The sequence below is a fragment of the Asterias amurensis genome, chromosome 13, assembly GCF_032118995.1.
Source record: "Asterias amurensis chromosome 13, ASM3211899v1".
Taxonomy (NCBI): domain Eukaryota; kingdom Metazoa; phylum Echinodermata; class Asteroidea; order Forcipulatida; family Asteriidae; genus Asterias; species Asterias amurensis.
Genome location: NC_092660.1, coordinates 779233 through 794775, shown reverse-complemented (window position 1 = coordinate 794775; position 15543 = coordinate 779233). Strand labels below are relative to the sequence as shown.

The window sequence follows — 15543 nt, the reverse complement described above, 5'->3', positions numbered from 1 at the left end:
ATATTTTATTTATGGTGGATTCACTATAGGCCCCTAATATACATATTATTATTACACTTTTGGTAATCTTGCAACTCCGATGACCAATTATAATAAGCAATGTTTACAGGTATGTTTGTCAAAATGAGGAAGCTTGACAAATTCAGCTGATATTCATGATGATAAGTTCTAATCTAACAAGCATTAGCAATGTACAAAACCGAAACATTTATAGGCTTTATTGAGTTTACTGAAAGCGATGTTATTAACATTTCCTTCTTTATGTGGGGCTTGAATATACTCATTTGAAACATACATTAATAAAAGGGCGCCCCTGGACAGCAGCCACATCAACCCAAGGCCGCACAGATCGAAAGCTATTTTTTTCCAAGAGTGAGAAGCACGGGAGGGCCCAGGGAAAAACCCTCATGTGATGAGAACCACCACACAACTCTACTCATTATAAACCTTTATCATGCTGCCTATATCTTGGTCATGTTCCTTGTATCGAATAACAGTAATGAATGCTAATAAGCGTTTTGCAAATAGGAACCAGACTATTTTGTTCTTCCAGCCTCGGTTTGGTAACTTTAATATCAATGGGAGAGTCAAGATGGCTACACCATGATAAAGGTATATACGGCCTTAGCTGGGAATCGAACCAGGGCCACATTTTGTGAGAGGTGAGCGCTTTACGCACGAGCAACCATTATACCACAATGATTCAAAGAATACTGAACGAGTTTAAAGAGCGCCATATATTTGTGTAATGTTTTAAAATTACAAAAACTCCGTACATTATGCACAACATTTCTAAATAAAGTTCATTATTATTACTCATAATACAGTTTATAGGCCTACAGATACTCTGGTGTGTATGCAAGGGCATATAAGAATAAACTCGTTGGGTAAGGGGTGGGCGGGGGGGGGGCAGAGGTGACGATTTGCCCCGATTGTATCACTTGATAACGATAACACCAATTTCTAGTGCCGTGTGAAAAGTACGTTTTCATGTTATTTTTCCATCTTCATGCTTTGCCCAAATTTCCCTGACCGTTTTTGCCCATTTTGGCAGGGCAGTTGCCCCCCCCCCCGCCCGCACCGGTTCGGTCGTTCACCTATGTCTGTGCGAACAACACTACATCTTATTCTTGGATGAGAATTAACAAGTCATTCTAAAACTAATTTGTCTTACTTAGGCTACTTATAAAATTCAAGCATAAATGCAATAGTATTTTTAAAAAATTGCAAAATAGTTAGAATGCAACTCAACGGGAAAAAGCAATTAGATGAAAATAGGCTTAACTTTACTCATTGATCAGCCGTCTTGACCCAGTTTATTCTTGAGATATTGAAGAGCTTTGGATGGCTGTGGTATTTCAGACCACCTGCATTTTATCATAGGTCGAAGTACCTTCATAAACTGCGGGTGGTTTGCAGTATAGATGATGGGGTTGATACAACTGTTGCATAGGAGGATTGTAGCACCGTACAGCGCAAACTTCTTGCTGCTTGGTATGAAGAGGGAGATGAAGTAGGGCGAGATACAGAGCGAGAAGGCACAGAAGGTCAAGAAGAGATTCTTGGTGATCTGAAGCTGCTGGCGGCTGAACTTGTTTTTCTCTAGCACTGCCGGTACATCTGAGCCAGACGTTGGCATCGACACCACGCTGGACTGGCTAGCTTGGCTTGCATCATATGGCCTGGAGGAGCTGTTGCTTTTCTTGTATACCCGCTTCTTAAAGTGACGCCTAACGTGGATGTAGATGATAAGGTAGCTGATGATAACTGTTAGCATTGGAACAGGGAAGAACCCAATGGTCTGGATGAGGTTGTATTCGTCTGCTTTGGCGTGCAGGTCTTGGTCCGTACATGTGTCGTCCCTGAGGTCATGTCCTAAGCTGCCGATACCGATGGCAATGGGGAATAAGATGACGAAGAATGAGAGAAGCCAGGAGAGGGTGACGATGATGGCCATCTTAAAGGGTGTGAAGAGCCTTGAGTAGAGGCCCGGGCGGGTAATCCTGACCAGGCGGTTGACAGAGATCAGGGCCAGGTTGTAGAGGCTATTACCCAGACCAGTGTGCCACATAAATGCTGCTACCTGACATGGGATTAGACTTGGTAGGGGCCAGGTGCCGTCACTCAACAGTGCTACAGCATTCCAAGGGAGAGACAGTGAGGTCCATAGATCGGCCACGCTAAGATTGACCACTAAGACATTGGTCATTGTTCGGACACTCTTACTCAGGACCACCGACAGAATCACCAGCAAGTTTCCAATGATACCTAGCACTGCGATCAAGATCCACAAGCAGGCAATGGTCACTAGAACACCATAAGGGTGGAGTTCCACAGCTTCTGTTGTCTCACTACTTGTACCCGTCGTCAAAGAAGTAAAGTTTTCATCAAAGTCTTCCATTGAAGGAATTGTTGAATTGAACCGGATAGCCATTGTCACTAAGTCTTTCGGTTTGCTGTTTTCGTTTGGTAGAAAAGGCTCCCAAAATATTCGTCTGTCAGGGTCTGTGGCCAGTTGAACAACTAAAGTATCCTGCTACCGGAACTTTTTGGTAAAAATATAAAAACTTTGCCACAGTCTGTTCTCACGGAAATAACCCAAGGAACAATGGTTTTACAGGAAGTGCGTTATACAAATATATAGTTGATCAATTATGATCGAAAGGGCTTGGTTTCGTATTTGTATTTTTGTATCGAAGGAATTCTGAAATGCAATTCATGGAATAGAACATAGAAAGTGATCTTTAAGATGCAAGGTGTTTATGTTTTGTTAACCCGACGGCCCCGAGACTCCCCGTATCAAATTGAAAAGAGAATACAAGTTCAAGAGCCAATTAATAAATTTTCCTTTACTGTAAAAAGCTTTGTGACTTATAGGTGTTAGTTGTGTATTTTTGTTATATTTAACAGTTTGCACTGTAGGCTTTGCATCGGGGACAAAGAATATTCATTTCGGATTTAGCTATAGCTCTATGGTTTTACCCATAAACGATGAGTGTTAGCACTGTATACTCGGTACATTCGCAGAGTTGTGTGAACAAAAAACACATGCATAGAGTCGGGTGGGATTCGCACCCGTTTTCGGTTGGTATGTTCAACACACAAGCTGTATGCATAATTTTCTTGCTAACCTGCGAAATACGCCTAACTTAAGATATGAAATTTAGTTTATATTGAGAACTTAGTATCCTTTTTTATCCTCCTTAGCCCATGTTAATTTCCCATTGGGAGACCGAATCTCCGGCGGACAGAATTTCCTGGGCACCGGCCCAACCTGTTCCGCGCTATTTTACGGCGGATATGCTTGAATCAAGTCTAGACAATCCTTGTCCATCTTTACCTGTGCAGACGACCCGCAAGCAAGTAGCTGCACCTCGGACCAATCAAAGCACATACAGAATGCCTACGTCACTGCACGTTTATCCAATGAAATTATTGTATCCAATGAAATCGCTGGTTCTAAAAATCAAGTACATGTCTTGCGTATAAAAGATAGGAAACCAGTATACGTGGACCCCCCCCCCCGATGCAAATACAACCCCACCACCGCCCCCCCGCACAAAAAAGCCCCCAAAGTTTCACGGACAACATTTTCGCGACCGTAGAACTTTAAACTCCTTCCGCGCACCGGTGAAAGTAGTGCGCCTTTGATGTGTGAAAATTGGAAAACAAAGAACAAACACAATAAAGTTTTTCCCAAATAATTATTATTTGGGTTACTTTTCAAGAAAAACATCTTCCATTTTATTTTGGAAGTATTTTTGTTTAGATTTTTCAAAAAGTAAACGCCTCGCGTAGAAATTTAATCATGAGTAAACGGTCCGCCAAAGCAATTTGTTCGTCTTTCATTCGGTGTAATTAGCACACGTCAGAACGGATGTAACCTTGCGACTCCTTGGATTTTCGCCGTCCTAATTTACGGAAACTTTTCACAATTTTGCAAAATTTTGTCAAGCCATGGACTAAAGTGGACACCTTAAATTGTATAGACCAAATGTAAATTGTCTGAAGCTGGAACTGGACGAGTAAAAAGGCTGAATTTTAGAAGTGAAACTTGTTGCACCATTTCACCTTTCGCCCGTGTGTCGTCCGCCAACCGCTGCCGTGCTGCTGTGCAACAACACTTGCTGTTATTCGAGGAGTTGAGACCGTACAGCTACGAGCAAAGTCACTGGCGGTTGCTTGACGGCGAAGGTTGTGCTTAAACTTGGAACAAGGTTTGTGCAAAAAGAGATACAGTTTTACTCCAACAAGAATGAGGAAGACATGGTCAAGCCTGACCAGGAGGGGGTGAGTCAACACAAAAACGGTTCTTTTTAGAACCACCAGCAGCACTCAGTAATGCAGAAAACTCTCATGAACATAGAGCGATATTGTTTCAACGTTTTTAACTGTAAGTCTTAGGCCACAAACAATTTATGTTTAGCTCTCCGTTGAAAACCATAGTGTATTTTGTCAAAACACCCTTTAAAATGTGTACATGTGAACACAGATTCACATGCAAATTCCTCTCAAACTGTGTTTTCATTCATGCTCATACATGTCATGTGGGTAAAATGAAAACAAAAATGAAACAATAATATTAACAAAATAATGCTCGTGAAAAAAAATTGCAAATAGTTGCAAAAAAACACCAAACGAAAATTCTTTGTGACGATGAAAATGATTGGTACTAATCTGCAAGGTTTTGCAGCAAAAATTACTGGACGGACGAACTAACAATTAAAACTTATTTTGTGTCAAATAGGAGGGCAATATAAATGCAATTAGATAGGTAATTAAAAAAGATATTTTACCAGATAATTAAATAAGGATGATGTTTGAAAAAAAAGTAAAAAAGGTGTATTTTAAACCTCACATAAAATGTCTTTTGAAAATTGTGTTGATATTTCAATGCCACTATTATACGATGTATATTTTGCACATTCATGTGTGCACCATTAATATAAATTTGGTCATGTTAGAATTTAAACATTGTAAACAAGAGTTGCAGCCCTATAATATAGTCTATTTGGAATGTGGTGTACATACTCCGCTATTGTTGAACTCGCATTGCACACACCTGTTCACGCACGAACTGCACAAAGGAAAGGTCGTGACCAGCAAACGCAACCATCGCTCCGAAATGACATTCATTGGATCTTCAAAAGAAATAGTAATACAATTTTCAAAGGAGATAAAATGGAAGAAAACTGCACTGATCTTCAACGCTCTGAACCGGATTATGGGTTCTATTGAATTGCATAACTTCTTGAAATGACTTTGGGAGAAAGCTGACGTTATAACAGTTTAATTTGTTTACACGCAATGCGGTGCAAAGGCAAAACTCAACACCAACATTACTGACCCAAACAATCCACCACACGAACATTAAATTATGTACTAAACTTTAAATATAAACAAATGCCCATCGAGAAGTTTTAGCAACTGATAAATTTTAATAAAGTAGCCCAATTAGGGTTTTTTTATTACTCAAGTTCCAAGTAGTATAGAGTGAATTATTGAGATAACAAATTGGATGAACGTGTACCTCCTGGAGAGGGAATGCATGTTTGCTTAAAGAAGATTTTTGTAGTAAATTAAATTTCATCATTCTTAGGCTTATACAGTTTTAGTATAGAGTGAATGATTGAGATAACAAATTGGATGAAAGTGTACCTCCTGGAGAGGGAATGCATGTTTGCTAAAAGAAGATTTTTGTAGTAAAAAATTAAATTTCATCATTCTTAGGCTTATACAGTTTTAGTATAGAATGAATGATTGAGATAACAAATTGGATGAAAGTGTACCTCCTGGAGAGGGAATGCATGTTTGCTAAAAGAAGATTTTTGTAGTAAATTAAATTTCATCATTCTTAGGCTTATACAGTTTTAGTATAGAGTGAATGATTGAGATAACAAATTGGATGAAAGTGTACCTCCTGGAGAGGGAATGAATGTTTGCTAAATGAGTGGATACACAATTTATTATGAAGTAAAGTTACGAAGTAAATTATATTAAAACAATTTAGCCTGACAGTTTTTAGTCTTATTTACTAAGAAAAACATAGTTTCTCTTCTCACACTGCAGTATTAATTTTTCAAATTCTTACATTCAAAGTCTTGCTTTGAAACCCTTTCCACCTCGTTTTCCTCTGTTGATGTCCATCCACTCAAGTTCATGCTGCCTTTCGTGGATTTTAAGTATTGTTTTGTAATTTTTGATGGTCTGCCATTGATGTCTTGAGGTCATGACGACTGAGATGTAACTTTCGTCCTCTGTGATTTGTCCTGATCAACAAAACATTCTTCTTGTGTTGACTATTTCATTGAAATGTCTTCATGTGTGTATTTGCCACCATCTACTCTCTTTTTTGAAGGAGATTTGGGTGCCTGCCATTGATGTCTTGAGGTCATGAAGACCCAGTTGTTATTTTCTCTGTCTGCTTTTTGTCTTAATCAACATAACACTCTTCTTGTGTTGACTATTACATTGAAATGTCTCCATGTGTGTATTTGCCACCATCTATTCTCTTTTTTGAAGAAACTTTGGTGGCCTGCCAGTTATGCCTTGAGCTCATGAAGACCCAGTTGTCATTTTATCTGTCTGCTCTTTGTCTTAATCAACATAACACTCTTCTTGTGTTGACTATTTTACAATGAAATTTCTTAATGTGTGTATGTTTGCCACCATAGTATTTTGTTTGAGAAGAATGGTAGCATCAATTTCAGTGAGTGACCCCCATATAGCTTATACAAGTTCCCATTCGAATTACGTTGATATAAAGGTAGGTAAGCACATGAATCTGGTTATAAATGAAAACCAATGTTCTGCCTTACTGCTTTATCTCCTGCCAATAGTTTGTTTATCCGTTGGGTTATACTTTCAAGGTACAAGTTTAAGTAAGTTGCAAGTACGACAATTCCTTAATTGTAATTGTAAGAGCAATTCAATCTAAGGTTGTTATTACTTTGTGACAACTCAAGACAGCTTTTACGGGGGCTGTCCTCCTCACCCGTGAGAGATCCTACCCACAGCCCCCCCCCCCGGCCCCCAACACTTCTTATTTCTTCATCTCAGAGAATCTCTCTCCCTATGATCCTTAGGCTCTTTTTATGAGACACACTCCCCACCCCAGGCCTTTTTTTTTGGGGGGGGGGGGGGGGGTCGGGGATAAAACCACCTCATCTATACATGTTTACAGTGTCAGAAATTGTTACAACTTCTTATGTCTTTATTGGTTAAGATTGTTGTAAGCAGTAAACAGGGTACAGGTATCTTAGTAAGCATGATAATTTAAGTAAGTATATAGTCAATTGTATAATTTGTAAGTCATGTTTTGGGCTGTCATGTCATCTTAGAACTCTATACTTCTTATAGAAGTTCTCTTTCATACATCTATGAATCTGGAAATGTTTTTTTTTTTCTATAATGCATTCTTACGACAATCTGGTTTGTCAGAGTTAACAGCGCAAGGTAAGTTTCTGTACATGTATGGGTACGGTTACCAGTGTCAGAAATGTTTAATACTTGTTATGTCTTACATGTTGGTAACATCTTAGGTGTGTTCTCAGTATAAAAAATTTAAAGAATGGGGGGTTCGTATTTTGTGTAAGTAGTTAGTAAGGTACAAGTATATCAGTCTTGGTAAGATAAATGAGTAAGTGTAGTCTCAGGTGCAAATTATTGGGGTTTTAAACGTGTTTCCCCTATGGAAACCTTTCCTTTTGCACCCCATGTGTCCCTAGTCCTAAACCTATTGATGTTATTAGGTTATGATACAGTTTCTTTGGGCTATCATCTCATCCTGAAAATCCTTTCTTGTGTCTTTTCTTTAAAAAGATCTCTTCTCTATCTAATACCCTGGATCTCTTTGTTTGAGATGCAGTCCCCATCCCATGACAAATCTGTTTTGTATGAGATGGCCACTCAAGGTAGGTTTTTGTATGTGCACGGGAATGTTTACCAGTTAACTTGTTAAGTCTGACTGTAGAATCTTAGGTGTGCCCTTAGTAAAAGTTTAGTAGTAATTTTTTTTATGTGGTTAATAAGGTACAAGTATACCAGTATAGCATGATAAATGAGTAAGTGTAGTCTCAGGTGCAAACTATTGGGGTTTTAAACGTGTTTCCCCTATGGAAACCTTTCCTTTTGCACCCCATGTGTCCCTAGTCCTAAACCTATTGATGTTATTAGGTTATGATACAGTTTCTTTGGGCTATCATCTCATCCTGAAAATCCTTTCTTGTGTCTTTTCTTTAAAAAGATCTCTTCTCTATCTAATACCCTGGATCTCTTTGTTTGAGATGCAGTCCCCATCCCATGACAAATCTGTTTTGTATGAGATGGCCACTCAAGGTAGGTTTTTGTATGTGCACGGGAATGTTTACCAGTTAACTTGTTAAGTCTGACTGTAGAATCTTAGGTGTGCCCTTAGTAAAAGTTTAGTAGTAATTTTTTTTATGTGGTTAATAAGGTACAAGTATACCAGTATAGCATGATAAATGAGTAAGTGTAGTCTCAGGTGCAAACTATTGGGGTTTTAAACGTGTTTCCCCTATGGAAACCTTTCCTTTTGCACCCCATGTGTCCCTAGTCCTAAACCTATTGATGTTATTAGGTTATGATACAGTTTCTTTGGGCTATCATCTCATCCTGAAAATCCTTTCTTGTGTCTTTTCTTTAAAAAGATCTCTTCTCTATCTAATACCCTGGATCTCTTTGTTTGAGATGCAGTCCCCATCCCATGACAAATCTGTTTTGTATGAGATGGCCACTCAAGGTAGGTTTTTGTATGTGCACGGGAATGTTTACCAGTTAACTTGTTAAGTCTGACTGTAGAATCTTAGGTGTGCCCTTAGTAAAAGTTTAGTAGTAATTTTTTTTTATGTGGTTAATAAGGTACAAGTATATCAGTATAGCATGATACATGAGTAAGTGTAGTCATTAGTGCTAGTTATAAGGTTTTTAAATTTGTTCCAACCGTGGACACTTTTCCTTTGTGTTATGTGTATAAGTTTAGTGGTAAACCTTGTTCTGTAAGTAGTTAATAAGGTTAAGTATATAAGTAAACGTGTTAAATGAGTAAGTGTAGTCTATGGTGCAAATTGTTTGCAATGGATTGTTATTTTGTTTTCCCTTTTGGGAACCTTTCCTTTATCATCACATGTCTCGTGGCTTTAGCTTATCTATTGGGATAGTTACGAGACAGCTTCTTCTTATCGTATATTTCTATTCTCATCAATGTCTCTTCTCTTCTATCTATATGGACTATGAATGTCTTTTTCTAAGATGCAGTCCCCATCCCATGACAATTTCTTTTGTAAGGGACAACCGACTGAAGGTAAGTGTATGTGCACGATGTTCACATAAGTGTCTCCCACTCTGGTAATATTGTATAGGTGTATTGAATAGTAAACGGTATAAGTTCAATAGTTAATGTTTTGTAAGAAGTTAATGTAAAGGGAAAATTAATATGAAGTATAGGTCTATATCAAGCGTGATAATTGAACAGGTGTAGTATATGGAGCAATTTTGTTGGATTACTTATTTTTTCTTTAATGTATGACACACTTCCTTTGTCATCCATGTATTTTGTCTTTTGAGTGTAAGACACTCAGTTTCTTTGAGCTGTCATCTCACTGTATCCTCAGCTAAATATTCACCATATTCGACAATAATATAAAGCCAACAACAGGTTTTACTATACACTCCCTATCCCTGGTTTCCCCGACCCAGTCCCCATAGAAACACCTGTCTTATACAAAAGTAAGTGTGTGCACACGGCAGTTGCCACACCCATTTTACAGTAACAGAGATAGTACTGCTCACTCTGATAATACTGTGTGGGTACATTGTGTTAAAGTAAAATATTGTAGTCATTTTGTACATGAACGTTAGTAATAGGAACAACTATATACGTCACGAAGGTTTTATTTTGTTTTCTACTTCTGTTCTTTTTGTTAACTTTTCAACCTAAGGTATCAGTGACCTTCCTTTCACTTCGTAAGACGTGTCTATTGGGTTGTCGAGTCCTGAAGCCCAAAAACTCTCATGCGCTTGTGAAACCCATCTTCATGGATGAGAATTAAGAAATAAAATAGATGGTGCACAATCTATTTTTTTCTCAATTCAGATTCCTTTTCTCTTCTGCCCTTTTTCTTACTTTCATTTCCGAATCCTTGGCCTTGTCATAAATCAGGTAAGTGTGTGCGAATAAAGAATAACTGATACTAAACACATTGGATGGTACACTTTATAAAGGAAACTGAGGATAAAGTAAACATTTTGAGGCTCCTGTCAAAAAAGAGACAAGTAGGATGAAGCAATACTTGAACGTCAGCCAAGGAGATACGTGATAACTCTGTCAGTCACTACTTTGGATAAACTCTGCCAGGACCGTACTTTGGAACATAACTGCATTGTACTAATTTCTTTTAAAGGTTAAACAGAGACATGTAACACTAGGTTCGCAAGTAATTAATTTGTTGATTAATAGGTAATTAGTTTATTAAATGAGGAGTGAATTACAGAGCATGTGAATTAATGGATGAGAGATGGATGCATAGGATGCTGAAAATTATAAAATGGAACTTGATTTAATTTATTGGACTAAATAATTATACTTAAACAAAATCTAGGTAAACGAAAAAATGTCCACCAAACATAAAACTCCCAAACAAACATTCATGCAATTTACAACAGCAAACGCATCGCATTGCTAATGCGCAGCTTTAAGCACGATGAAGCCCTCGCGTGTTCAAAGATGGAAACTGAGACGAGGTTGTCATTTCTTAATGATACACCTTAAACATTAATTGACTCACTGAACAAAATATCACAAATCTTCCGGTTGTGACACCACGCCCAACGAGGTTATCTCTAACATCAGTGTCGAATCGGCCACGCCCATGTTTTGGTTTTACGCCACTTCCGCCAAGAAATCATCAATGCGAATTGTTCTGCTACGCCATCAAAGTCAAACAAGAAATGTGTCAATGTGAACGTGTCAATCAACCACGCCCATCAACGTATGTGTCAATCAACCACGCCCATTAATGTAACCAGAAGTTCTCAATGTGAATACGTCAATCAACCACGCCCACCAAAGACAACCAATAAATCGTCAAAGTGAGTGTGTCATTTACCAACCAGAAAGGATTATGTGAATGCACCTGTAACCACACAATGATGAAGAGATAGGATGGCCAAAAAACATTAATGTGACTTTATTATAATTTCTTATCTAACTTTTTAGTGTAGTAAAACAGACTGAACAAAAGTAATGTTGTTTCTGCGTCAAAACTAGAGCAGACATAATATTATTGTGTACACTTTTTTACTCTAGTTTTAAGTTGGTGTTGGTATACATAACTTTGTATGCAGTTTTGCAATACAGTCTTCAAGGTCCTGGTCACAACTCTAATGTAGTGAATAACTATTGCGTTAATGTTGACGCAAGCCAAGAAGAAAATGTGTGAAGTTTACAACTCTTATAAGAGCTATTGAGCCACCACAATCGTAATGTTTGTTATCGACACAGAAAGTAACGTTGAGGGCGCACCTGTCACCTGGAAACAGCTTTGTCCAAAGGAGAAAACATTTGTATGTGTACAAATAATGAACAACTTAGAAAGCAAAAAGGAGCGTGTTGGACATTGAGAACAGTTGAAACTGTAATCGCAGTAAATATCTTCCATCCCGCTGGGAAGATTTTAACCCATTGAACTAAATTATATCCAATCACAACACATCGTACAACACCCAAAACCATTTACACTTTTACACGGAAAAAAACACTAAATTTATAAAAAAATCTTGTTTTTTGTTTAAATAAACTGATAACTATAACATATATGAAGTGAAGGATGATAATGTGAATGTGTCGGTGTAAACAGTATGTGATAGTTTTAAAAAAAACAGTAAAATATTAATTAATCCATAAACGAATAAATAAATTAGTTTATAATTAGCTCTTGGAAAGTACAATTTTTATCAAAGGATAATTGGAAAAATGCAAGGTTCTGGAATGGTCTCTGTGGTGTAGTTCTTCAAAAGCTTCTTTGCTCTTTAATCTACCAACGTGTGGAGAAGATAAGAAAGGCTGTCAGGTTGGTGTGTGGTCTTGCCTTGCCTTGCACCTCTAGGAGCCTGGTTCGAATCCCGCTGGGGCACTACGTGGATTAGGCTTTCAGTCCCTACCTGACTGCTTCGGTTTTCCCATATATTCATTCTTTGAGGTTTTCCTCCCATATCTGAAACTGAAACTTCCTTCCTTGTTTTCTTTGCATTGGGTTCTTGGCAATGTACAGGGCTCGATCTCACTTTTCTGAGAGTCCTTAGCTTCAAAGCCAGTACAAAAAACTGAATCGAAAGTCTACGGAATTGATGGAGATTTCTTCAACTACTCTTGTCTGCTCAACTGTTTACATAGGTCCGTGTCTGTTTATTTAAATTTAGTATTTTATCCAAGAGTAAAAGCAAATATCAGTTTCAAATAATGACTTATTTCAAAAAGTATGTACCAACGTAAAATAACAACACAAAATAACTTCAGGGTGCGAGAAGTGTGAATGTTTTGTTGGTTCGATTGATGAGTAATATTTACTACTTTCAATAAATATTCATTAACAGCTGCTTTAACCAATATAAACTAAAACCATTCAGTCAAACATATTTTCAAAAAACACACTTAAATCGTTAAACACGCGTGCTAAGCAGCTATTACATGAGCTTGAATGAGCAATGAAGACCACCCATTAACTTTATGTCTTACGGAACATTTTGTCAATGAGGAATGGGTGGATTTAAACTTAAGCAGTCAGCAAGATGTGAAAATGGATATAGATTGTACTAATTTGCTTCAGATTCGAGACATTATACATTAATTGTACTGAACACCCCTGCGTGAGTACAACTAACTGGATATACCTCACTGGATATACCTCGCTGGATATACCTCGCTGGATATACCTCACTGGATATACCTTACTGGATATACCTCACTAGATATACCTCACTGGATATACCTCACTGGATATACCTCACTGGATATACCTCAGTGGATATACCTCACTGGATATACCTTACTGGATATACCTCACTGGATATACCTCACTGGATATACCTCACTGGATATACCTCACTGGATATACCTCACTGGATATACCTCAATGGATTTACCTCACTGGATATACCTCACTAGATATACCTCACTGGATATACCTCATTGGATATACCTCAATGGATATACCCCCAAAGGATTTACCTCACTGGATATACCTCACTGGATATACCCCCAAAGGATTTACCTCACTGGATATACCTCAATGGATATACCTCAATGGATATACCTCACTGGATTTACCTCACTGGATATACCTCACTGGATATACCTCACTGGATATACCTCACGGGATATACGTAACTGGATATACCTCATTGGATATACCTCAATGGATATACCCCCAAAGGATATACCTCACTGGATATACCTCAATGGATATACCTCACTGGATATACCTCAATGGATATAACTCACTGGATATACCTCACTGGATATACATCATTGGATATACCTCACTAGATATACCTCACTGGACAAAGAGTAACTCAATCAGAGATAGACTACAGCGACCACAATATGAAACCTCCAAGACTTTGTTGAGAAAGAGTAGCAAATCACGACAAATGTAATGTAAAATAATGTCATCACATACTTGTAAAAATGTTTAAAATCATGCTTTTATATAATGTATGGGTTAAGTTAATTACTGAAAGGAGAAGTTATTTCCCAAAAAAGAAACTGGTGAACTTATATGGAAATAAACATTGAAAGCGAACAATTTCTTTCTTCAAGACTTGTGCCAAAGAAGACGCAGTGTCTGGTGAAAATTGATATTAATTGGGCAAATAAAATGATCTTGCTCCGGAGAACGTGGGGCTATTCGTACAGCGTACAATACTCTACCGGAATCCCTGCGCGGAACTTGGTTAAGATTGATTTAATAAATAGCTGCAAAGACCATGTGAAAGGCGACGGAAAAGAGGGGAAAACGTATGGGAACGAACTTCAGCGATAACACGACGGCAAGGGACGAATCGCTGCGGCAGGGAACAGAGTCTTGTGAGCAAAATCGAATGTTGTAATGGGCGGCGAGTGATAATGTCAGGACGGAGCCCGGCAACAAGGAACGAGGTCGGACGGCTGGCAGCGGATTGGCTGGCGGCCAAAGAACGGCGGCTGACGCCAATGATTGCGGCGACGCCGACGTAAATCGACGATCATCATGAAAGCGTGTTAGAAAATCCCAAAACGTTTGCGGCAAAGCGACGGCAAAAGAGGGGAAACCAAAATTCGCTGACGGGCGGGGAACGACCCTCAGCGACAACCAGACGGCAGGGGACGAAAACCTGCGGGAGAGAACGGAATCTTGCGAGCAAAATCGGACGTTGTCTGAGCGGCGAGTGAGCCCGTCAACAAGGAACGAGGTCGGACGGCTGGCAGCGGATTGCCTGGCGGCAAAGAACGGCGGCTGACGCTGTTGCGGCCGTTGGCGTGAATCAATGACCATCAAAGCCTGTGAAAATCTCAAATTACGGCAATGCGACGGCAAAGAGAGAAAACCAACTTGCTGACGGGCGGGGAACGACCTTCAGCGACAACAAGACGGCAAAGGACGAATGCCTGCGGGAAAGAACGGAGTCTAGCGAGCAAAATCGGACGTTGTCTGGGCGGCGAGTGACGATGTCTCGACGGAGCCCGTCAACGAGGTCGGACGGCTTGCAGCGGATTGCCTAGCGGCAAGGAGCGGCGGCTGACGCTTATGCGGCGATGTTGTCGAGCATGAGTCGAGTTTGGCGTGTTGCGTTCTCCAACGGAATCTTAAAGAAATCATAACGAATTTTCAACAACAAGCTGAAAATTTGCGACGGACGCGATAACTGCGGCCCGTCTGCGGTCGCTAGCGGATTCGTCAGCGACAAAAAGGAACGGTTTACTTCATGGAATTCAAGGTAAACTTTACGTATTTGACCATGGTTTGAAAACCTTTAGGCCTAATTTAATTTCTGTTCTTAGGCTAGATAGATACTTTCCAGAAGGCCTACCTGGTTTTTAATTTTTTTTTTTATATCACTTAATACAGGCTTACAGTGGTGAGCAATAGGTCTACTATTAACAAATACTGTTTTTTCCGTAAATACTTGTATATGAATGATTCACTTTGAAAAGACAGAGCATTTCTTGAAATTTCATGACAACCGTTCCTGAACCAAACTGTTCAGGACCACCAACATTTGTTAGGTGAGGAACCGGGCGGCTGTGTGGGGAAATGGAGGAGGCCGCTTAAAAAAACCCATTAATTTTTATTAGCTTACACATTTAAAACTGGCTAAAGACCGAATGTTGTTTTATAAGAGTAAAGGCCAAGTTAGACCGACAAAATATGTTTGCAAACTTTGAAAAAAATACCGATTAGAAGGATTGTTTGTATTTGTTGTGATGTACGTGTAGGCCTATTTCTTCTTATTGCTTTTTGTATCAGTAGAGTTGGGGTTGCTTCG

The 15543-nt window shown here is 39.0% G+C and overlaps 1 protein-coding gene across 1 annotated transcript; it reads right to left on the bottom strand.

Annotated features, from left to right (window-relative positions):
* Positions 1-925: 925 nt before the first annotated feature.
* On the bottom strand, positions 926-2771 carry LOC139946176 (G-protein coupled receptor moody-like). The gene has a single exon (XM_071943797.1). It carries the CDS (start codon positions 2432-2434, stop codon positions 1298-1300), a length of 1137 nt encoding a protein of 378 aa, XP_071799898.1. The 5' UTR covers positions 2435-2771; the 3' UTR covers positions 926-1297.
* Between the last annotated feature and the right edge of the window lie 12772 nt (positions 2772-15543).

Coding starts and splice junctions, on each gene's coding strand:
- LOC139946176 (XM_071943797.1), bottom strand. CDS start 2,434: ATGGCTATCCGGTTCAATTCAACAATTCCTTCAATGGAAGACTTTGAT.